Source organism: Neolamprologus multifasciatus, chromosome 23 (genome assembly GCF_963576455.1).
Source record: "Neolamprologus multifasciatus chromosome 23, fNeoMul1.2, whole genome shotgun sequence".
Classification (NCBI taxonomy): Eukaryota; Metazoa; Chordata; class Actinopteri; order Cichliformes; family Cichlidae; genus Neolamprologus; species Neolamprologus multifasciatus.
In genome coordinates this window covers 19,035,212-19,061,081 of record NC_140460.1, presented here as the reverse complement: position 1 = coordinate 19,061,081, position 25,870 = coordinate 19,035,212, and the positions used below count along the sequence as shown (strand labels likewise).

The window sequence follows — 25,870 nt, the reverse complement described above, 5'->3', positions numbered from 1 at the left end:
TTATTAGATTCTTAAGTTGATATTCTGAGCATACTTGCTCCTGTTTTTGACCTTTACGTTCTGGTTATGTAAGCTTCTAAGAGGGACATAAGGACGGTGGATATTTTGGACTTACCCTTGGGAAAGTGACACCTGGATGTTGTAGCAGGGAAGCAACGGTCGGTCGGAGAGTTCAAACTCAAACACTTCCCTCCTAGCACGTTGCTCCTCATCCTCCTCCTCTTCTTCGTCTTCTTCCTCCTCCTCTGGTCCCGGTGGATCAGCAAGGATATTATATACACTTTCTTCACTGGATGGCTCTTCACAAACAAGAGTCCACAGCAACACATAAAAATCATTATCGAAGGTCCTTTTCTGCACTAGTCCCAGTTTTAGTCTGGGTTTCTTTCCCTATTGTGAGTTCCTTTAATTCCATTGAGCGTAATTTTAATTCGTTAGATTAGTCCTTAGTGACACAGGACTAGAGACCAGTCACTAGTTGCACCAGTGGCCTCCTTGTAAATACTCTGGGAGCTAGCAGTTTTCCTTGGTCACCTGTGATTTCCATGGTTGATGCTGACTTGTCGGCAAACAGCTGTCTACTGCTCACTACCATGTGGTCTTAATTCTTTAATTGTAACTTTCCAAAGACCATTAATTCTCGAGCCCCAAACCTTTAGTTCAAATTTCTTAGTCCTATCCTAAACTTCAGTTCAATTGTTACTGGACAACGAGCTCATTTCTTTAGTTGTAGTTAAACAAAGTGCTGCTCTTGTATTTACACTTAATTCTCATTTAACTGTTTATCAAAATATCGATAAATGCAAATGTTTTCAGTACCAGTGTCTTAGAGTTGGAATCATTACACACAGGTTTAGTAGTTATGAGTGGTGTAATGGTAGTTCTTGTCATTGCAGTTGGGTTAGTGGTAATTATATATTCCTAATTAAATTCATGGCAGTGCCTTTACTCTTAACTGGTTTAGAGGTTAGCTCTAACCAGTTTTGTTGTAGTTCCATCAGCTGTAATTGAGTTTGCTGTGGTTCTTTTAGTCCCGGCTGGTTTATCAAAGCTTCCTTTTGTCCTGATTTTTTCTGAGTCCCTGGATTTTTTTTTTTTTTTACCAAAAGTTCAACTGCATTTCTTTTCATCTAACTTTTGTCTTCCGCTGCAGGCCATGCAATTCCTTTAATCCTAAATTATTTATCTTTCCCAGCCTTCCTGCCTTTCTCCTCTGACGATGTCATTGGTGTGTATGTGTGTGCACGTGTGTGTGTTTGTGTGTAAACTAACCGCAGACTGAGCTGCCGTAAAATTCCCAGTAGATTCCCGGATCGCCCTGCGACCTTCCCTGGAGGTCAGAGAGATAGTCTGCAGGGAGAGAACGGCAGAGTCAGTGGCTTTTGTGGCTGATCAAAGAGCCGACCAATCAGAAAGGATGAAGGCAGCGAGATGAAAACAATAGAGCCACACACAGACGCACACGCATAGACACGCACACACAGACTCGCACACACAGACTCGCACACACAGACCCACAGTGAAAGACGGGAAGAAGAAGATGAGTGTTTGTGTTCAGACGGTGCCGGCTCGTCGCCGCGGCGCTTGGCGCTGAGTAGACGGATGCTGGCAGGAGTGTGTGTGTGTGTCTGTGTGTGTAGCAGTAAGCTGTTCTGGGATTCAGCAGCCAAGCCTCATTAAACCCCTCTGGAGAGAGAGAGAGGGAAAAAAGGGAGATGGAGAGAGAGAACAAATAGAGGCAGGGAATGGTAATCAGACAGGCTGGCGAGCGCACACACTAACACACAGAAACACACACACTCAGGCTGCATCGCTTTCCTTTCTGTTTCCTCCTTGTTTACTCCACTGTTTTTCTCGCTCTCACGATATGTTTAATTCTTTGTTTTTTCCACTTTCTTTTGTTCATTTTTCTTCGGAGGACAAAGGACTTTTTATGTGTAAATTTTAATGACTTTTGTAAACACAGTGAAGCGCATCAGGACAGAAAATGGGAGCAAGTGGGACAGTCGGTGGTTTTATCCTGTTTTGTGGATCTGAGTGGTGACAGCTGGCAGCCTGAATGCTTCACGAGGTCCCTTCAAAAAGGCAAGCCTTTCAGAAATGTAGATTCTTGACTGTGACCAGAAAAAAGCAAGGAAAGACAACATATATGGTCTTCTGAGTGCACCTTATTGATTCATCTACAGTAGTTCCTGTTTCAGGACACCACTCTGTGACTCTGTTATGTCTCTCAGCAAAGAAATTCTGACTTGATAATCGTTTATAGGGAACCTTACAGGAAAAGCACTGGTGGAGCAAGATGAAGCTATTTCTTACTAATAGCTATATCCCCACAGTGAAGCATGGTGGTGGTAGCATCATGCTGAAGGAATGGTTTTTGGTGACCGAGGCTGAGAAAAGATGAATTTAGAAATATACAGAGCGATCCTGAAAACCTTTTCAGGAGGGCAAACGATCTCAGGGTTTAGGTGTACATTTTAAGACAAAAACAAACTGAAGAATACTGCCTGGCTTTACGAAAATTTCATCACAATCTTGGACACGAACTCAGCCAGAGTCCAGACCTGAGCATGTGAAAACGTCCGTGTAGTGATGCTCCATATTCATAACTGGCAGAGTATGGATGAAGAAGACCTGAAACTGTCACTGCCACCTAAAACTTTTAGTCAATTAATGGCTCTGAAAACGTAAGTCCATCTGACCAGATAAGAAAGTGACAGATGTCAAAACATTATCATCATCAGCACTTGGTTTATGTGTAAAAAACAGCAACAGTTAACAGACAGCACACACAAATGTTCTTCCTTCTCCTTATTGTCCTACCCTCCAGAAAGGTTTCCATGGCAGCACTGTGGGTCATGTTGATTGGTGCTCGTCCTGAGTAGGAGGTCAGAGTAGGGTCAGCGCCACAGGCTAACAGGAAGCGCACCACCTCCACGTGGTCGTTTTCCACAGCGTCATGAAGTGGCCTGATGAGAAAAGAAGAAAGAGAGACTGAATCTGCCCTCATCACTTGAAGGACTTTTTTTTATCTGTTTCAGCAGCAGCTACCTGACTTTAAATTACTTTATTTTATGCTTAACAGTTTCTAATATTAATGTGCTCACTGGAAAAAGACACATAACCCATTATATTCACATAACCTTATTTAATTTAGATAAGGTAGATAATAAGATGTGAATCTGAACTGGATTTGAGTTCTTGGACTAGCTCAAACATAATAAGGCATCTAAAACACTTCTGTATTCACATGGACAAACAATAATAGCAATTCTTAAATTTATAAAGGTTATTCATTTCTCAAATTTGGTTTAAATGTGATTAAGCCTGCAAAACTTTTACGTTTGCTGCAAGTCCATCTGATTTTTCATGACCTCAGTTTCAGCTTTATCCCCATTTACACACCTTTCATGAATTACCAATAGTTGACAGGATTCAAACATCCAGGAAACCTGTGCAAGAACTCATATTTACACTTTAATTTTATATTTTAATCTAACAAATGCAGAAATCTCCTTTGATGCACGGTACCTGGTTCCATCTTGAGCACTGCAGTTGACATTGGCTCCATGCTCCACCAAGTGGCGTACAATGCCCAGCCAGCCACGGGCACAGGCCTCATGTAAGGCACAGTACCCAGCATTGTCTCTATGGTTGACATCACAGATTCGCCGCTCGAGACAATACAAAACCACCTCCTGCAAATGTAGAAACAAATTGAGACCACAGTAAATTTCCCCTCCTGTCACAAACCCATCACAGAATATGAACAACTTTTCATCTTGCATTCATTCTAATGTTTTAATCCTTCTGCAATAGTCCAGTGTGCACAATTTTGTCTATACACGCAAGATGTTGTGTCAGGCTGCAGTCACACAAGCCTTGAGACCTCTGTGAATACATCCTCTATGATATCCTGGAAACCACAGGTCAAAAGTGTATTTTCTTGCCAGTTGTTGTGTGGTTGCTAAAGGCCGATGGTAGTCACCACATGAAATTTGTTTTAAAAAGGATGCTGCATCAAAAACTTTCTAGTAGACTGCCATAGTCCTCTGCAGTTTGCATGGAAAATGGTGATTTGTCTACAAAGACACAAAGTTTGATACAAACCATAAATGGGGACTAGTCACCTTCAAAGTAAAGGTTGTACCTTTTAAATTGTGCTGGTTGCAGTTTTAAGGCTCAACCTTACCTTGAAGGTGAATGTTTGCCATTTCTGCACTTTATCAGGTCTCACTATTATTTGGCAAGTAGCTGGTAAGTATTTGCAGACTGCAGCAATCTGCCAGTGAACAAATCAATTTCAAAGAGGTTTTTAGTTCAGCATCAAATACCACCTTATGACTAATTTTACCTAGTTACTGCCAGTAAGTACTTGCCAACCATTCAGGAAAAACAGATTTTCTCTTAGTGACCAGTGGGTTTCTGGCTGTTTTCAAGGTGTGACTTATCCAAACGTGACCACCAGTAGCAACTCTGGTTTTAGAAAGAGGTGAATTTTGGCTACATTTACCAACCAGTGCCACCAGAAATTTTTACAAACCTGTCTTTAAAAGATGTCCTCAAGTTAAGAGTGCAAATGATAACTACAAATTGTACAACAAATGTAGAAACGTCTCAACATTCAGATACTTAATCCATCTTCCCTGAATGTGACTTCAATTCATCATGGGAATATTAATTCTGTTGGCTGCATCATATGTTATCAATCCACAAACATCGTGCACTGTTGCTGGAACCAATCAGCAACCGACCACAAGAAGTTACTGAAATCCAGGAGAGAAAAAAAAATGACAAAAAGCAACAGAATGCCTAATATTATTTCCAAAATAAAGAAAAGAGTTTATTAATAAAATACATATAAAATTGACTTATTGTGAATATCATTTCCACTCTTTACTCATGCTGACTCCCCCCAACCCCCCCTTACACATCCCACTTGACCTTCTGCAAGAATTCCACAGGACTAAATATATATCACCACAAACACGCAAAAAAAAGTGATCAGATAAACAATGTTTTGTTGGGTTAAAAAATGCGGTAATATTTATTTGTCTCTATGTAGATGATACAGTCATCTATACAAACAATAAAACCAACCACCTCAACCAAATTGTCCTTAGCTCTAAAAAATATATAGTAGCCCTTAAAGTCACACTTTCGTTTCACGGGGCTTTATTGTTCCCACACTATATGGAGAACATACCAACATGGAAACATCATGTTACAAGCAAAGAGCAGTTCCACCTTAAGAATATAATTAAAGCCTCACTGTTTCTGTTCTTCTATACGCGTGCACGGAAACCTGTGTGTTAATGTGTGTGTGTATGCGATGATGGATGACGGCTTCATATGCAAACTGAGCTCATTAGCTTCACCGCTGAACCTCAATGAGAGAGAGAGAGCAAGCGAGCGAGAAGCTAGGCGACACCTGTGAGCCCTGACAGGAGCCGTCACACAGAGCATGAAATATTCACACCATGTGAATGTGTGCGTGTGACAAACCCCAAAAATCCCCCAAAACAAAACAAAAATCCCAAACTAATTTTCAAGCCCATTGAGGGAATTTGAGTGAAATAACAACAAAAAAAAAAGTCCTGTGATGTTTGTAACATAATGTCACAGATTCAAGTTGATGTTACCTGAGATGACAGCCAGGAAAGCGGGACAGAAATATCAGCCTGCTTCCAACAATAGTTTACAACATATATTTACTAGCAGGTGGATATTTTTATCAGGCTTTTCTGAATCAGTTGTTTAATGTTAAAATTATTAAAAACAACAATAAAAATAAAAACCTTCATTAATCATCAGTTCAGCATCATTTAGAGGTAATTTTGGTAGTTGGCTGGTTTTCTTGGCATTCTGATGGTGAAGGAAAACCAAGAAGTCAAGGGAACGGGACCAAAGCTAAATATGGTCCAATATAATATTACACTGTCTGATACACTGTAGATAACTTTAAGAAAACCAATTATCATGAGATTAATCAGAAAAAAAGGCTTCAGTTTGCTAGGGAACATACATAGACCGGACTCTCAAGCAATAGAAAATGTCATGGCGTTTGATGAGTTCACATTTAGCCTGTTGCAGAGGTATGGGTGCATAAAGGTACGATGAGAGGTGGATGAAGTGAAGCACCCATCACGCCTGTTGCCTAATGTACAAATCTAAGTGGGCAACAATATTATATGTGGTTGCATCAGTTGGTCAGGTCGAGGTTCTGTGACATTATGTGCACAAAAAATGACATCAGCTGACTATCAAACCGAATAATCAACAGTTTTTTCCCCTGATGGCGTGGGCATCTTCCCAGAAAACAATGGCAGGATTCATCGGGCTCAAACTGAGTGTTTCAGGGAGCATGTGGCATCATTTTATATTTTATTTATTTTTTTACACATGATTTGGCCGGCACAGAGTTCAGTCCTTAACCCTACTGAGAATCTTTGGGATGTGCTGTAGAAGTCTTTATACAACAGCCTTACTCATCATCTGTTCATGTGTTCACAATCCTGGTGAAAAATTATGCAAAACTGGACGGAAGCTTATTGAAACGATGCCATGATGCACTTGTGTTGTTATCAAAGCTAAAGATGGTCCAATATAATATTACACTGTCTGATTTTTTTTTCTTGGTCATGCAGTGTTTTATAATGGTTCTGCATCTGATGAGTATTTTCAATTCCAATTATCATTCAAGAACACAGAGGAGCCTTTCCATTTTTTGTAGAATCAGCAAAAAAAAGAAAGGAAAAGAAAAACCCATTCACTTTACAGCAAAATTTCACATTTGAGAACATGAAAGCATCAGTTTTTTGCTTTGATTATGAACTGCAGTCATCTTCTTGATCAACTGTTGCTGCTCTGAAATGCGGCAAAGAAAAGCTGAGACTCTTTACACACTTTTTCACTATTTCTGCACTTGCAATAACGAGACCAGTGCTTGATTTTTATCTCTTTTAACTGTTCCTTTCGGATCCAATTATTGCTTTGGTAATTTGAAAACATTGTTGCTGTAGATCGGTACACACGTGCGTTTTAGTTTGTGTTTAAATGAAGGTGAGACTTCATTTTGATGAAAAATGAATCAAACCAGGGAAAAAGAGGAATGAGTGAGTGGTGAGCCGAGGGCTAATTCAATTAGAGAGAGAGGGGATGTGAAAGGATGGGAAGCAAGTCTCTCTCTAATCTTTTTCATCTGGAAGCGGGGGATTAAAGTTCAAGGAAGGCGAGAGGAGGAGTGTGTGAATTAATGATCTCCGCTAAGAAAAGGAGTGAGTGAGGCAGAACAATGCTCAGTGGAGGAGGATGAATGGATGAATGTGTGAAAACGTCCAAGTGTATTTCAGTGTACATGTCTGATGTTCATAATGCCAAACTAAAATCTAAAAAACGAAAAGATTTTCTTTTAGCCTGACATCAAAAAGATAAAAAAAACCATTTATTTTTAAAGCATTTTGATGCAACAATCCAGAAGCCATGAATTCAGTGATGTTTTGTGCTTGTTCTTAGAGTTTATAATCAGAACTGAATTTACTGATGAGAATGACATTTAAAAAAACCACTGAAGACAGTTGGATACAAATATAACAAAGAATAACTGGACTGGAAAACTAGACTTACATGTCAGAGAGGAAAACTGGACTCAGATTTTCATGTAAGAGAGGCAGCAGTTTAAGCAAAGATGCCAATTCTTCAGACAACAGGGACAGCAAGCCATTTCCAAATCAGCCAACAGACCTAATCTCTCCAACATGTCCTGGGTCTCCTACCAGTTGAACATCTCACCAAGGAGGCATCTACAGCTGGCTGTGATGAGCTTTCTTGTGGTCACTACTCACAGCTCATGTTTATGTTTGAGGGCAAATCAACCAGTAAATCTACAGCATCTTCACCAATCTGTCTGTCAATGTCTTGCTCGAATCTTCCCTCAATTATGAACTTCTGGACAGCGTTATCAGCTTTACTTCATGTGAAACTTGCTGTCATCCTGGAGTGCGCTTCATCCTTTTCCAGCTGAGAACCTCAGAATTGAATGTGCTAATTATCGTTCCAGCCACTTCACACTCGGCTGCACACCACCTCAGTGTGAGCTAGAGGTCATGGCTCAGTAAATCCAACAAAACCACACAATCTGCAAAAGCAGAGACAAAAGTCAAAGACCACCAACCACTGCGGCTGTACAGGACCCAAATATCCTGTGACAACAAGCCCGATACCACATACCTTTGAATCCCTCCCCACGGGACACCTCAAGGCACATGGCTGAATACTTTCTCCAAGTCCACAACGAGGATGAAAACTGCATCTTTCCACCTAAAGTTGAGGATTGACCAATAGGTGAAATCTCACCTTGAGTATGCCCTGATGTTGACCTTCTCAGAGAAACTGAGGAGTGGGATCCTGCTGAAGGAGAACATCCTACGGTCGCCTTTCTTAATAAGAGAAACCTCTACCCCAGTCAGTCCAATAAACAGCTGTTGAATTACTTCAGAGACTTTAACGACAGAAATGTGTGAGTCATCCTCCCCAGACTGCTTCCTCTGTGGATGACGTGTCAGTGGGTTTCAGGGGATCCTCAAATTATTCCTTTCCAACCATATCCACAGCTGAGGACAGCAGCACTCCACCCCCTCCACATAAACAGGAAACTACACATGAACAGGAAACAAATTCTCCAGAGTTGCCTAATGGGTTGCCAGAATCAATGCTGACCAGAAGTGTTGTTCAATGGTTTCATCAAACTTCAGTTTTTGCTTCAACCTCTGCCAAAACCCCGCTCAAAGAGGAAAACTGGACTAAGATGGTAAAGGCACCAGTTGTACCTCTTTACTCTTAACTATCCTTTAAGTGCTTTTTACACTGCAAGACACGCAACATGCAGTTTACTTGCCACATGCACACGGGCACACTGATGGAGGGAAACTGGACTAAAATAGCTCTCAAGGGGAAAATGGACTACATTGTCCTCGAGGGAAACTAGCCAAAAATGGCCCCGATAAATAAATGGACTAAAATGTTACAAACTGAACTAAAGTCAATCAAATTTGCACGTATAACCAACAGTTGTGACTGCCTAATTTAAAACTGTTACCCACCTCTCCGTACACCTGTGCGTGTGTCTGCATTTTATTACCTCGTATCCCAGCCGGGCGGCTCGCTGTAGCAGCGTCTCTCCAGCGTTTTTGTTCACAATGAGCCGGCGCACCTCTGGAGGGACGGGACGAGCATTGTGGGTGTGTTGTGGGGAAGGAGGTCGATGACTGGGCGAGCGAGATGGGTCTGACAGAGCGACCTGTGTGTGTGTTTGGAGGAAAAAAAGGTGACATTTAAAGTGATTAACATGTGCTCGAGGTTTTTTTTTATACCCACAAAACAATTAAACACACACAAAAACATGTGCTCACTTTCTTTCTACATCTGTCATTGCCACATCCCCCCCCCCCCCCCTCCCCCTCGAAAGCACACACGCACAGCCCTACTTTTTCAGGCTTGGTTGAAAATAGCACTGTCACCACCTCTGCTCCCGCGACTCTGTTTTCGTGTGATTTGTGTGTGTGTGTGAGTGTGTGTGTTTTCCTTTGTGAGTGTGTGTGTGAAGCCTGAGGCTGATGACAGAAAGCTCAGGAGGAGATGGAGGAGGAGAAGGAGGAAGAGGAGGAGGGAGTGATGGTTTGTCTTAAAGTAAAATACAGAGCAAAGGAGGAACAAATTAGGATTCTCTCTCCCTCTCCTCGCTGTTGGCATGCCTCTCTCGCCCCTCTCCCCACTGTTCCCCTTCATGTGTTTCCTCTTTATCTTGTTTCCTCAGGCGTGTTGTTGTGCGTTGTTGCCACTCAGGATCACACTTTGACTCTAACGCACAACAAAGAAAAGCTTTAGCAGGATTAGTAACGTCTTTTTTCTTGTGTGGGGTTCCACGTGGTGTTATTTTAGGTCCTCATGTGTTCTTGATGATCAGTTCTCTGCACAACTTTTTGGACTTGGAGAACTTGCTGCAGCTCCTGTGTGAATTTTTTCACATCATCTCATAAAATTAGATAATTTACATAACTTTTAGACTTTTGAACATGTACAGTATTCAGTGTTGGGGAGTAACGGAATACATGTACCGCCGTTACGTATTTAAAATACAAAATATGAGTAACTGTATTCCGTTACAGTTACCGTTTAAAAAGGTGGTATTTAGAATACAGTTACTTTGTTGAAATAAATGATTACACGGCGGTATTTTCCTGTTTCATATTGTGGCGGGTCAGGACTGTTTGGGTTTTGTTTAACAGCTATGTTCTGTTGTTCCAGGCGGCAGCGTTACGGTTGCCATGGTTACAGGGTGACGCGCGCTCTCTCTGCGACTGTGTGTTTTCTGGGTGAGAGAGCGCCTTTTTGTTGTTGTTGTTGTGCTAAGCTAATAGGCAGAATGCTACAGGTATAGCTCTAAAGAATGTAGCCTCATGGGCAGTGTAGTCCGTGCTGCAGGGAGAATGGACTGCCATACCCGTTATGTGTCTGTGATCGAGGGAGGGAGAAAAAGGAGAGTGGAAAAGTACGAGTTGTCATCGAGCAGAAACGGGAGCTGGAAGCATGTAAATATAATAATAACCACTGCAGCCAAGAAGAGTGCCTGACGAGCCCAGTTGTAAGTAAGCTATTAAGACTCGACTGTGTTCATGTTTTCCTCCGAAACAATAAGTTCCGTTGGAGCAGCCTTTCAATGCCTGTCTCTCGCTAGCAAAGTTGACCCAGACAACAAAGTAAAGCTATTTTTCGGCTACGAGCCCGACACGGAATGGTCTGGACTAATTTTTTTTTTAAAAATTAAAAAAAAAAAAAAAAAAAATTTTAACTAATTTTTTTTAAAAAAAAAATTAGTTTGGTTTTGGACTGATTCTGAATTTGACTTTGGACCAGGCTTTAGACGGCAGTGGGTTTGGTCTTTGGCTCAAGATGTATTTGAGATGTATTTTGGGGTTTTGTTGTGGATTTTATCTTGGAATTAGATTTTGACCTACTTTTGAAGTCTTTGATGTCTTTTAAGTTTGTTTTAGACTGGTTGTACATACTACCATCTACCAACTTTAGCTTATTTGACTTACTATACTGTAATCATTTTGCTAAAAGAACATGCAACATCTGGCATTTTTGGTGTACTTTTTGAATCTTCTACACACCCACCAGCTAATTAATTACCCAGTTCACTGGATTGGACCCCAATTTGCATCCAGACACCTTAATTGACCATGGTACAGATTCAACAAGGTGCTGGAAACATTCCTCAGAGATGTTGGTCCATGTTGACATGATAGCATTAAACAGTTACTGCAGATTTTTCAACTCCACACCCATGATGGAAACTTCCCATTCCACCACAAAGCTGATCTATTGGATTAAGATCTGGTGATTGTGCAGGCAGTTTGAGCACAATGAACTCACTATCATGTTCAAAAAACCTGATCATCTGAACTTTGAGACACGATGCGTTATCCTGCTACTGGATATGGCCAGCACCAAGTCTCAGGCAGGCTATGGTGTTTAAACAATGCCCCACCAGTAAGGGGCCCAATTATGTGCCAAGAAATGACTCCCCAACACATGCTGTTTAACATAAGCACAGTCAGATCCAATCAGCTGGATATTTTCTTCTTCTCCATCTTTACTGCTCCTAAGGGATCATCTGCCTCCATCTCAGTCTTCCTCTAGCCTCTTCTTTTGTTGCACCAATCTTCTGCCTCTGTCCTCTTTCACTACATTCATGAATCTTCTCTGAGTTTTTCCTCTTTTCTTCCCGCCTGGCAACTCCATCTCCATCCTTTGCTCTATATATCCACTATCCCTCCTCTGGACATGTCCAAACCATCTCAGCCTTGCTTCTCTGTCTCCAGAATGCTCAACCTCAGCAGCTCAACCGCAGATGTACTCATTTATAATCTTGTCCAGTCTCTAATCTTGTCAATTAAAATCTAAACATCTTCAGCTCAGCCTCCTGTCTTTTCGTCAGTACCAACATCTCCAAACCATACATCACAGCAATTCTTACTACCATCTTGTAAACATTCCCTTTCAGTCTTGCTGCTGTCCTGTCACAAATCCCCCCACACACCTGTCTCCACCCACTCCACCCTCCCTGCACTCTCTTCTTCAGCTCTCTTATGCACTGTCTTTTACTTTGGATGGTTGACCCCAGGAATTTAAACTCATCAACTTTCACTACTTCTAATGTCTACTCTGACTACAGATCACAGTGTCATCTTCAAACATCACAGTCCATGGAGACGTTTGCCTGACCACATCTATCAGCCTGTCCATCATGCAAACAACAAGGAGGTCAGAATTGGATGATTTGGCGAAAAAGCAAGATGACTTCTCTCTTTTGTATCGGCAGAGTAAACTGGATATAGCGGCAAACTGGGAAATCAGATCTAAACTAACAACGCAATTACTACTACTGCACAGCACTACACAACTATCAGCCAACCAGAGGATACTGCAAAGAGTTAATTATTTTGACATTAAGGTTCAAGGCAGTGAGTCCAACAAGTGTTCATCGCTCAGCAGCTCTTTGGCAGAACTGCCAGATTAATGAAAAAGAAAAACCAAGACCAACAAACACTAAACATTCACAATATTGGCAGAAGCAATTTGATAATGGTCCTAATATATTTACATTAAAATTAATTGGTCACTTTAATAAATGAGGACATTTTCTTGATCTTTTTCCAGTGATGAAAAGTATTTTCTGTTGTATTTAAGCAGAAACAAACCTAAATATACAGAAATATATTCTGTACTTTTAATCAAATCAGAAGCAGGTAGAGCTGGATGAAAATGCAGCGCTGAGCTGCTGACGCCACCGCAACAGCCTCCACCGCTTAGCAGCCAGACGGTGTGTGCGTGTTAATGTTTTTATGTGTGTCCGGGTGTTTGTGTGAGTGTGTAATGTGCGTGTGCAGGCGTCTGTCAAACGAAGCCGCTCGCCGCCACGCATCGGCAAACAGGATGCGAGCTTTGCCCTGGAGGTGTGTGTGTGTGTGTTTTCTAGCGCAGCAGACTCCAACAAGGAGGAGGAGGGCTGAGCGAGAAGAGAGAGAAAGTGTGTGCGTGTGTGAGCGTGTGTTTGTGTCCTCGCTGCCCGGAGGAAATCTCCGGTGCAGCAGCTGTCAAAACGACACAATCCTCCGCCCGCACACACACACACACAGTATGAACACACACACGCACACCAGCAGTACATGCGGAGAATATTATTCTTCCTTCATAACCTTCAGTCACTCCATCCCTCCCTCCCTCCTTCCTTCGCTCGCTCTCTCCTTCAGTTTAATCTGTAGCGAATTGAATTACACGCGCATGCACACACACATACACGCAGACAGTAAAAACACACATACGTCCCTGCTGAGTTTTCCCAGTGAGCTCCAATCAGGACGATAATTGCAGCGATTAACAGAGACGGAAAAGAGACGAGAGGGAGGACAAACAACAAGACAGAAAAATAGAGTGTTGGAAAACCGTCCTGGCCCTTTTTGCAGAAATTATGCTTTTACTTGGACTTGTTGCCAGCTTGTTTTCGTCATGTGTGACTCGTTTCTCATTATACCAAGACAGTTTTATGGGTATCTTGAACTGGTTACTGGTTTTATGGGCATTTTAGCTTAGACTTCTCTTGAGGGTTAGGATGTCTCACACTTATCTCATAGACTTTGACTTCTAGCCATCGTATTTCAAACCTATAGGGACCACTTTGTCCAGAGAGACTGGTGGGTGTTGTGACCTGGACTTGTTTTACCAAATATAAAACAACGGTTCCAGATGCCCTTTTCTTTTCGGTCCACAGATGAGCACCTGATTTAGACACTTAGATTTTACCTTCAGCTGTGGTGTATTACTACAGATATAAAACGATATCAAGGAGTTAAACAAGCGCTCCCTCTTGACATCATCCCTCTGGGTGAGTGTGTGGGCGTTTGAGTCATTCTGAGTCACATCATTTGCATGTGTTACCATTTCTGCATTTAAGTAAACAAAAAAACCAAAAACAAACTCAATTTCTCCACATTTGTGTGCATTTGAAGGGTGGCAGTTTAAATCTAAGGTGGCCTGCCTGTCTCATTATTTTTATGTGTTATGGCAAAATAAAATGAATCACACTTTTCTATTTTCATATTTTGAGAGGAAATGAGTCAGAGGTCTTGTCCTCTATTCTTTTGATGTGGCCAGTAATCCCCTTGCTAATATGCAGCGGAAGAAATAGAGCACATAAACTAAGCATATACACAGATGACCTCTTGCACTTTCTCTCAGTTGCTCACAGTTCTATTCAAGGTGTCCTTCAAAAATCCATTCGTTCTAAATAAATAATAAATAAATCACATTTTATAAAGAGAAAAAAACAAAAAAACTGACCTTCCCGTTCCTTTCTTCCTCATCACTTCCACCCTCGTCTTGTCCCTCCGCCTTTGCTGCTTCTCCTCCGGTGTGTTTCGTCTTGCAGGAACGCTTGCCTTTCGGCTTGTCTGGGTCATCATCATGGCAGCGGAATGGATGGGGGTCAGGTGATGAAGAGAAAGAGGGAGGAAGAGAAGGCAAGGAAGGCAGGAAATTTGACACCTTGCGGCTCTCCTTCAACTTCTGATGCTTGTCCTGAAGGTGGAAGGAAGTGAAGGTGGCAAAAGATGTGGGAGCCGGTTGCCGAGGTACAGAGCTGGATGGTTGCCGGGGTAGATGGGTAGGAGAAGAGGGATCGGGGGCCATGTGGAAAACTGAAAGAAAAAACAAAAGACAAATCAGGGATGAATTGTTTCTGGTCAAAACATACATTCTGGCAGAACTGATTCAAAATTACAAATGATATTAATAATAATTTCTTTAAAAAGTCATCAGATATCAACTTTTTATCGTGGTGGAAATACTTGAACAATGACTAAAAGCATCATGTTAGGTGTAAAATCACTGTCTTGGCTGTGAACAGAACGCATGTCCTGCAGGTATCTGTTAACTAATTAAAGTTACATTAAAATGCTGACGGTCACAGTGATTCCAATTTATCCAGAGATAAGAATGACTTTTTATCACAATCCATCTAACAGATATCTCAGTCTTGAATCAGAGGTTGTTAATTCTATTTTAGTTTTTATAAAACTACATCCTGAAGTGCAATTTATATGATGCTAGGAGAAAATATTATGGATTCAGTAATCTCTAGAAACAAATTTTTAGGCGAAAGTACAACATCCTCTTCTCTCCAGGGGAACATCCTAGGCATCTCCATTCCGGCAGAGTGATATAACCTCCAGCGTGTCCAGGGTCTTCCTCGGGGCCTCCTCCCGGTTGGACATGGCTGGGATATCTCACCCAGGAGGCACCCTTGTCAGATGTCCAAACTACCTCAATAGGCTCCTTTCGCTGGGGAAGAGTAGCGGCTCTATTCTGAGCTGCTCTCAAATGACTGAACTCTTCATCCTATCGCTAAGGGAGATGCTAGCCACCACAACCTGACTTTGGATAAGCCAACATAATAGATGGATGAATGAGGGTTAAAGAGACAGGATGGCTTGTTTCTGACAGAATATATTGAAGACCTAGAGTTGTTGTGAAAAAGTGTTTGGTAATTTTGGTTGGCCAGCCACTCCAGGGAAGGTTCACCACTGTTCCATGCTTTTGCCATTTGTGGATAATGGCTCTCACTGGGGTTCACTGGAATCCCACAGTTTTAGAAATGGCTTTATAATATTTTCCAGACTGACAGATCACAATTACTTTTCTCATTTGTTCCTGAATTTACTTGGATTATGGCTTGATGTCTAGCTTTTGAGGATCTTTTGGTCTACTCCACTTTGTCAAACAAGTCCCATTTAAGTTATTTCTTGATTGAGAACAGGTGTGGCAGTAAACAGGCCTAGGTATGGCTAGAAAAACGAAACTTCCAAAGATGTGATACACCACAGTTAATTTATTTTAGAACAATATGTCGTGTTCTAAGATTTCTCAGGGACTTGATGGAGATTTAGGCTGATTGGACATCAAGGATGATGATATCCCTTAGAAGTGCTGTGTTAGAGTTATGAATGAAAACGAGGACAGTTTAAAACACAGATCACACCAGATATGATAGAAAAATGAGTTCCATGGCTTTGTGTTAATGGTATTTTTTATCCAAGTTGCCAGCTGTCAACGTACGTCCAACCTAAATGTGGACGTCACTTAAAAATTATAGTCTGTTAATCGGAGTCAATACATTTTCAGGGTGACCTTAAAAATGGCCAATTTGTGCGACAAACTTAAACTTTTCTTGCAGCTTATGATCGTTCTCCTGTTTGTGCAAAGACTCTATTCATCGCCCAAAATGAGCCGCCGTCTGTCCTTCAGCCGGGGACGGGTTAGATAATAAGAGACAGAGCAAGAGAGAGCGTGAGAGAGGAACAAAGAAACACACAGCCTCCTCGCTTGAGTGGAGCAGCGAGCAAGCAGGCGTGCGAGCGAGCGAGCGAGCGAACGAGGTAGCAAATAGTGGGGGAGGGGAGGAGAGAGAGAGTGCTTGCAATGTTTTCCATTGCAGATGCCTGGAGGAAACACTCACACAGAAAAACACACACATGCTGTGCCGTCTCACACGCTCACGCACACACACACACAACCACTAATGTGTAAATGCCACTGCACGCGCATGCACACAGACACACACACAGCCACACACACAGCCAGAGGTTGTTTCTGAGAGCCGGCGGGGAGTCACGCCGCTTCCATCTGCTGAATTATTTATCAGCCTGGACACACACAAACTTACACACACAGAGACACACACACACACTTTATTCACCTACGTACTCATTCTCTGTGAATAGGATTAACATATACAGCACATAATGAGGGCGCACGTGAATGTGTGAAGCTACTAAACAGGAATTTATCATTTACTGGAAGCTAGTTTGCGCAGACACACAAAATTAGAGACACGTGTAAAGACCCACACACATACAGGGCTAATACTGAGTGTGTGTGTCTGTGCGAATCCCTCTGGATGTGTCGCAGTAAAACAGCTCCTCATTTTAATCATCAAACTGCAGCATTCATTGTTTTCTCAAGCATGACATGATCATTATCTGGAATCACTGGCCACGCCCCTCTTGCAAACACCTGGTGCTTTCAGGTGCGACTGTGCATATCGATCAATTGTGGAAGAAAATTCTACAGTGTTTCCCAAGTTCCATTATCTCAGTTGTAAAGATCAGTGAACTGAATAAAACTAGGATTGAACATAGTCTTTATAGAACAGAATGGAGATGGCTATCTTTCAATATAGTTCAAAGTACACAGTAAATAGTAATTTTCCTTCAAATGCCCACGACCACACTCACTAGGAGAGGACACTGTTGCCTATAAATAATGTCACAACTGGTGACATTATCCCCAGGTCTAAAAAGTCATGAAATTGACCAACAAAGGTTTTTCTTGAGCTAGTGAAGAAGAAGAGTCTTACGAATAGAATTCAACAGGAACGTTTCTATCACTTTGTATCTTCCTCACTTGGCTTCAGGTTACAATGAGAACTTTTTAGAGTTGGAACTTTTAATCTTTTCGCTCCTTTTGACACAATGAAGTAGTGACTCTGCTCCAATTTCCCTCCCATTATCTGAACTCTCCAATGTATCTCATGGTGTTTTCACACCTTTGGTATTTAATCTGTTTCCCCCCTTGGCACGGGTTGTTTGTGCAGGTGTGAACATAGTAATCGCACTGGGTCCAAAACAGCAGCACTGAGACCATTTGCACGAGAGAGTTACAAATGAACTGTTACCAGTTATGTTGCAAGTTTTTTTAAATATATTTTTTTGGCCTTTTTGACTGGCTTTATTGGATAAATACAGTGAATATAGACTGGAAGGCGGAGGAGAAGAGAGAGGGGATGACATGCAGCAAAGGGCCACGGGCCAGACCCGAACCCGGGCCCTTTGCTGCTTTCAACCATGCGGAACATGGTTGATCGTTCATCCGACTGAGCCAAACCGGCACCCTAATATGTTGCAAGTTTGAGCTAAAAAACTTACTTGTATGCTTTGCATTCTGGAATACTGAATTGCACTATGATGTACAAAGTTGTGTATGGACCAGCAACTAGCTGAGAGATGAACATGAATTCTCAGTGTTCTCAGATACTTCAGAAGACTGCAATGTGTTCCTGTATTTACTTTTGTTGCTCCCAACTCAGACATCTCGGTAATAAGCGGACTGAACATTCTCACGTATTTTATTGCCATGTATTTTGGTTAACTTGGAGTTCACTCTGATTTTTCTCTGTGTGAAAACAACCCAAACCACATGGAAAAGCTACAAGGTTACAAACTCACCAACTGATTCAGACCAAAGTAATCAAACTATAGGTATGAAAACACCCTCAAAGAGTGATCTCAGATATGGGTAGGGTGTCTGGTTGTCTGGTCTGGTACAACTCCCCTGTGGCTGTGAATGCAGCACTGGTCAATCTCATGGTCCACATTATCATCCTCTATAAACAAGATAAACTCTTTTACTAGGGGCAGCAACTCTCCTGCATCATAGAAGAACTTATCTGCTCTTTTCCTGCAGAGAATTATGGACTCAGACAAGAAATGTTGACACTCATACTAGTTGCTTCATACTCTGCTGCAGACGTCCCAGCGTGTGTCAAAAGTATGTTCTGAGGCCTACAGAACCAGACCATCTGCAAAAATCAGATGCTATTCTGAAGTTCCCAAAATGGACACTCTCCACTTCCCAGCTATGCCTGAGATCCTGTCCACGAATAACAGAAATGGCAACAAGGGACATCCTCTATGGAGTTTAACACCCACCAAGACATGCTTGATTTTATGTCAAGGCTTGCTTATACTGAGCTATAACCACAGGTAACTGTGACTCATGAAACCTGTAGTTATACAGTTAAGAGTACCTCTTGCTTCACCTCAGGGAATCTGGAAAAAAATATTCTCCACATTTATAAGACACATGCAGACTTGATAGTCAAACTCCCATGATCCCATGGGTAAAGAGCTTTTCCACTGTTCCAAGGTGGAATTTTTTGAGAAGGAAAAGAGGGTCCAAGCTTCCTTTTCAGCTTTCTCCAACAGGCTGAACAGTGTGTTACCATGACAATTGAATCACATATGAGGGAACCCTTTTGCAAATGAGAACCACTATCTCTCCCAGCGACCTCATAGGTACTGTTCCAGATGTTCATGTATCCCTGAAAAGGTGTGTCAGTGAAGACTACCCAACAATTTCTAGAGCTTTTAGGGGGAAACTTTTGCAACTTTTGCCCGGATATTCAGCAAGGTTTCAGTCTCTGCTTCCTTTGGTAAACTTGACCAACAACAGTGTTGTTGCAGGAAGGAAGGAGCTTTTCAAAGTACTCCTTCCACCACATGGCAGTATTCACAATGTGCACCAGCAACTCACGACCAAAAATACCAAGCCCTGGTTTCCCTTCCTGAGTTTCTGAATGGTTTACTGGAACCTCTTTGAGGCCAACAAAAAGTCCTTCTGTATAGCCTCTGTTTTTGTCACGGCAGCAGTCTTTCTCGATCCCAGGTATTGGTGGTTTTTCAGGAGTCCCCTGGCCCAACAAAATTTGAAAGTACTCTTTCTACAGCCTGATGGCTTCTATTACCACCAACAACCATTAGTGGTTTCTTAGGTTACCACCAAGATTCGCACCAATGACTGTCCTACGGGCTGCTTCTTAAATTGAGTATCATGGCCCAGTCAGATTCCATGTTACCCCATACATGCAGGAGGAGTTCTTATATGGCTTCAGTCTTGTATAGAATGAGGCGTTTTTCATAAAAACAATATTACTTTATTTTGGGTTTAATGACAGAAAGACATGTCAACAAGTTGGAAAGTGCCTGAAAAATCATTGGTGCTATAAAGAAACAGTTGGAGGGCATTGTTATTAAGTTAACTGACTACATATCATTAACACGACTGGGTATAAAAAGAGCATCCATGAGAGGCAGATTTCACCAATCTTTAAAAAATTGCAGTTATTAATAGTTTATCAATGTAAAATTGAAAAGAGTTGAAGATCTCTCATATAACATACACAATATCATCAAAAGATTCACTGAATTTGGAGGAATCTCTGTGTGTGAGGAAAAAGGCTTAAAATCAGTAATGAATGCTTCTGATCTTTGGGCTGTCAGGAAGCACTGCATTAAAAAAAGATAATTCTGTCATGAAAACCACCTTATAGACTTAGGAATGCATCCAGAAATAGATAAAAAGAGTTCACCATGCCATCCACCATTGCAGGTTAAAGCTCTATCATGCAAAGAAGCTTTATGTGAACATTATACAGAAATGGGCGAAAGCTCATTTAAAATTGAGGCAAAATGGAAAACTGTTCTGTGATCAGACACATTGAAATAGTTTTTTAAAAAAAAACATGGAACACACACAACATCCTCTGGACTAAAAGAAGGGGGACCATCTGGCTTGTGATCAGTGCTCAGTTCAAAAGCCTGCGTCTCAGATGGTATGGTGGCATATTGGGCCATCAGTGCTAAATGCAATAAACAGGTTTAGAGCAACATATGTTCCCATCTAGACAATGTCTTTATCAAAGAAGGCCTTGCATATATCTTCAAAGTGCTTTAAGTCATTGGTAAAGTTAATCTTCTGGACAACAAAAACTGACATAACTTCAGTATTTACACACAATCAGTGTGAGCAAAATCCTTGCAGTGCATGCTTTGGTAAATATAACTGCTCAGAGCTAACAATGTGTTCACTCCCAGCAAACTCCACGACAGCAGAAAAGTAACCATAAGCAGCCAATAGCTGTTCAAATTAAACACCTAAATTATTTCATAAATCTGGTGTACCACAGGGTGCTCCATTTGGTCCATTCCTATTTTGATTTAAATGGATCACATTTAAATCAATGCTTTTAATTGTATCATCTTGACAAATCAAGTTCCAACAGCATTCAAATGTGCTGCATTTGGGTTTATTTAAATTAATTACGTGTTGGTCTGCAATAATTCCAACTTGTTTCTCCTAAAAAGTAATAGCTTTACAGACCTTGTTATCAGCATCATTAGCATGTAGTAAATTTGCAGATTTTAGGCAAGCACATGAAATCAGCAGAGACTTTGTAAGTCAGATGCACCAATACCACCACCACCACTAATGGCAGCTTTAGATTTAATTGGATTTATTTGGTTTGAGTGAATTTGACATCCTGAAGAGAACAAGCAGAGACTGTGAGTGCCACTCCGAGCAGCCTTCAACAAACAGAGCAAGGAGACAAGGAGGAGGAGGCTGCTAACACATTCCCTATGTATTACTGCGAGTGTGACAGCTCCATCTGGGAGATGTTAGACGGCTATTAGCACGCCACGAGGCCGCACGGGTTCATACACACACAGATTTACACACACGCTCACATACACATACGTCGTTGGTGTAATTCCACTCGTGTGCTCCGGCAATCACAGAGAGAGGAAAAAGAGCTGTGAGGGAGAGACGAGAGGGGGTGGAGGAGGAAATGGAGAGGTGGAGGACTGATGACAGCAGAGAGACGCAGAGAGAGATTTCATCAGCACGAGCAGCAACAGCAGCAGAGCTTTCTGCTCTGAACCCACAGCTCTGCCTTCAGAATAAAAGTTGTTAGAGGTCTGCCGCTGACACATAAATATGTGCCACATGCAGCGTGGGTTAGAAGTGTGGTTTAATAAGTGAAACAAGTCCAAATCATCATGAAGCTTGACATGGGCTGTCAGCTTGTAGACATGTCTCTACTCGTGTCTAAACACATTTTATTCTTTAGTTTCCAGTTTCACAGTACATTAAATTTTTTTATTGTTCTTTAGTCGGATCCTGAATACACGTAGAATCATCTGAGGCAAAGCGTCAAGTTTAAAGAGCAAAATTTGAGGGTTTACCTCTCGTGCCATCCCTCCTCGTAAATGTGGGCTCACACCAGCCTTCGCTGATGTCTGACCTCGCCCTGACGGATGGGACATCTGTTCTGAACTTCCTGTTGGCCTCTGCTGATCTCTGACCAGTGGGAAGCCATTGGTTGAACTCCCCGGGTAGGCGGGGCTTGTTGAGCCGAAGACCATTCAACTCGATGCAGACCTTCAGCTTCTTCACGTCTTCCAGAGATGCCTCTGTAATCACGACCAGTGAGTCAGTAGGAGAAGACTCCAGCATCCCAACACAAAAAGATAAAATCACAGACATGAAGACTTTCTGAATTCTTACCGTTTGTGAATTTGGCTTTCTTGCTCAAATTTTCGGTCCCCTCCTCCACCTCCATCTCCTCCTCTCTGTCCTCCTCCCTCCCTCTCTTCAGCCGGCTGTTTATGATGCTGCTCTGATGGAAAGGCTCAAGGCTGAAGATACGCCGCCGACTCATCTCCATATTCAGATTCGAACCTGTGAAGCCTGGGCTGGACATCAGTGTGGAGGTGTTTCCCTGAAACAGGCCTCTGGATGGGGGGAAAAACCTTTGTTGTTGTTCTGTCTGTGAGCCAAAACAAGTGTTCTCTGTCTTTTTCTCCTGACCAGTTCCTCTTTCATGTTCATTCTTTTTCTCTTTCTCCATAAAGCCATCATTCTTCTCCTTGGGGATGGGAAGGTTGTTGGAGTTGCAACAAAGTGGCAAGACAGGGAGGTGGTTGTGAGGGCAGGGAGAGTTTAAACCTGCATGAAAAAAAAAAATGTACATCTTAGTTTAACACCCCTATTCATGTACAGGGCCTGAATCTTAAAATGACTCCTTTTAACCACTGAGGGAAGACACTAACTACTCAAAACACATTGGTATAATTTGTAATAGCTTGAAGACACTGATTTCAATAAGTGATTTAAAGAAGAAGAAGAAGAATGCACAGAAAAGACAGATAGCTAAGATTTTTGGTGGTGCTCCATAAGCCAAATGAAAATAGTTGCATTCAGTGCCAACAGACCTTGCATTATTAGTTACAACCAAAGACAATGACAGTTAGAGCTATGCATTCAGGTTGGTCAACTGGAGACAACTGTTGTCAGTCGGTTAGTATTATTTCCAGTTGTTTCTGGGGTGTTTTTTTGCCATTTTACTTTGGAATTTTTATGGCCTGCCTCTTACAAAATGTGACTTGGTAAATAATTGATCTAAAAAAAACTCAACTGAGACCATGCATTAAAAACTGGAAGTTAAACTTAGGCGATATTACAGTATACGTGTTCTTGTTGTTCTTAACTGAACCAAAACCTACACAGCTGTGTGCCCCATACACATTTAACAGCATATGTTATCCCAACTTCCTTTATTTGTAGTCTGGAAGCAGAGGAGTCCTTCATCTTGGAGCTTAATTTCAGGGGTTTATCCAGCTGCTTTCTTATAATTTTATTTGAAACATTTTTAATCTTCCCCTGGACACCACCACCACTGACCCAGATGGCATCCAGGACCTTCTGAAAAACCAGGGAAAAATGATGCCTTAACCTCATCTTCACCCTCAAGTGTCCTGATTTACCTTTTGCTTGTTTTTTGTCCCCATAAGGAAGCTGAGTCCTCACAAAGTGAGCAATACAAACACAGCTGCGTTCTGTTTTTCCGCTGAGAGGATCAAAGACAGGCGCCTTATACTCTCCCTCATCTTTTATGTCTCTCGCTCACTCTTTCCATCTTCATCTTCACATTTTCTCTTCTTCTCCTCATTCCTTTCTTTCTCTCTTCTGTCATCTTTTTTATTCTTCTTTAATCCTTTCTTTAATCATCCCGCCTCCCTATCTTTCTTCCTCCATATATTCCCATGCTCTCTCTTCTCTGAATCATCTGACTTGCCCTGCTTCCCGTTGCTTCCAGGCACATTATGCGCTATGGCAACGGGCCATCAAAGCAATCGTCATGGAAACGTTGTTGTCTGGCTGCATGCACTAAAGACCGCCGCTTAGCACGCACACAGAGAATAAAACTGCCCTGAGAACAGCAGCGGCAGATTTGAACAACTATTGATTTTCCCGAAAACTTTTTAAGTTGATGATTTGAATTTTGTCAAAAAATACTTTCAGTGTTTCTGAGATCCTTTGATTAGTTTAGGATTTCATTAAAAATCTTTTTTTTTTTGCAGCAGAGGTCAGCAATAATCTGACATAAAATCCCCCCCAAAAAAGTTGCCATATGTAAGGCAACACTATAATTCAAATGGAAAATGTTTGTATTCAAGGAAATGATTATTGCACAGTCACAAAGTCAGATATATTTATAAAGGAGGCTTCTCCTAATCCTAAAATGTAATCCCACATTGCCTATAAAGCAATAAAAACACAACTCTATCACCTTTCTGACAAAGCCAGCAAAACTGAAAATGCAGTAAGGCAGTAAAAGCACAACAGTGTATAGATGTTCACCGGTCTTTTAATTATTTGCTCTGTAGAAGCATGAGCCTGAACTTGTGTGACAGATCGAGAAATACTGGCTGGATATAGTGGGGGTCACCTCAACATGTTGCACTGGTTCTGAAACCAATCTCCTAGAGAGGGAATGGAGAGGGGATTTCCAAGGCTGAGAAACAGCTACAAAGGGCAGGTTCACCTTTATTCCCTATGCGGGTCAGGGAACAAGCTCTGACTATTGTTTCACTTGTGTGTCAAGCAACAGTTAGGAGTACCCGAACCTTTACACAGTTCTTGGGTGCTGGAGAGCGCACAATAGGTGATAACAGTGAAACCTGGAGCGGTTAGATTTGGAGAAACAGCCTGCCTGATCTGAACATGAGTGGTCTTCTGTGCTAACTGCAGATGTACAAAACAAACACGGTGTTCATGCATACGAGTGTTATTCAGTACACATGGCACCAAGACACCTTTGGCTGCACATCAATAATCAATACTGTAATAGAATAATTGGCTTTGCATGGCTGGGCCCCTCGGATGAAGACAGGAGAAGAGCTGACAGCCGATTGCAACCTGGTGATGCTTTGCATCAAGTAACAACAGTGGAGGAGGATGCTGGAGAGGCCTGGTGTGCCCAGTTGTGTAGGAAGGATACATTGTACGTGTCTAGCAGAAGTCATGGTCCAGAAGATCTTCAAATCCCACCAGAACATCAAAGACCAGCAACACCGAGTCCAAACAGCCCAGGTCTGCCTCTATGTTGCTAGGGTCTGTAGCAAGATGGTAGGTGCTTTCTGTAGCAGAAACCCCCAAACCCAATTAGGGACACCACAAGTTAAAAATGAGTCCTATCAAACTTATCTATCTTGTGGGGCTCTGGAAGAAGCTGACTACTACCAGCATACCAAGTGGAAAGTTGCTCTAGCAGTAGCTGAAGGAAATATATGGTTATGGAAGAAGTGGGAATCAGGTAGAGGACTTGATTGTAAGGGCAAAAGTTACTGGTTGCTTAAGTTTTCAAACCACTCCTCACTGGCAGGCCCCTGGGGCTGGATGATATTTGCCCTGAGGTTCTTAAAGCTCTGGCTGATGTGGGTTTTTCCTGGTTGACATGCTTGAAGCTGCGAGCCTACATTTGATCACATCCCTCAGGTGTCCGAGTATGCTTTGGGAGAATGGGGTATCTGGCTCACTTTAAGGGCTTATAAGTTCCCTGTTCAGTCTGTCAGACTCGTTGCTGGTGGATAAGGAAAACACTCCATACTTATAACACAACCACAGTCTTTGCAGAGCCTACCACGTTCCCTTTGTAACTGTCTGACACTGTTATCAGCATTCATACTTTTCTTCCCCTCACCCCTATCCATTTGGGGTAGATGGCTGTCCTGGTCTGAGCCTGGTTCTGCTGGCGGTGTTTTCCTATTGAAAAGGAGTTTTTCCTTCCTACCGTTGCCAATTATTAAAGATTTTTGTAGGTTCTTCGTTTTGTTTTCGTTACATATATGAG

The 25,870-nt window shown here is 41.9% G+C and overlaps 1 protein-coding gene across 2 annotated transcripts in view; it reads right to left on the bottom strand.

Moving 5' to 3' along the window:
- Positions 1-25,870, bottom strand: part of LOC146491395 (BCL-6 corepressor-like) — a 70,324-nt gene that overhangs the window by 9,228 nt on the left and 35,226 nt on the right. For both annotated transcript variants that reach the window (XM_085152744.1, XM_085152743.1), the window contains 8 exons: positions 22,243-22,683; positions 21,921-22,148; positions 14,404-14,759; positions 9,140-9,298; positions 3,532-3,698; positions 2,824-2,969; positions 1,273-1,350; positions 116-299 (listed from right to left, as the gene is read on the bottom strand). In XM_085152744.1, the coding sequence (XP_085008870.1) occupies positions 116-299; positions 1,273-1,350; positions 2,824-2,969; positions 3,532-3,698; positions 9,140-9,298; positions 14,404-14,759; positions 21,921-22,148; positions 22,243-22,683 (1,759 nt within the window). The remainder of the gene's footprint in view (positions 1-115; positions 300-1,272; positions 1,351-2,823; positions 2,970-3,531; positions 3,699-9,139; positions 9,299-14,403; positions 14,760-21,920; positions 22,149-22,242; positions 22,684-25,870) is intronic.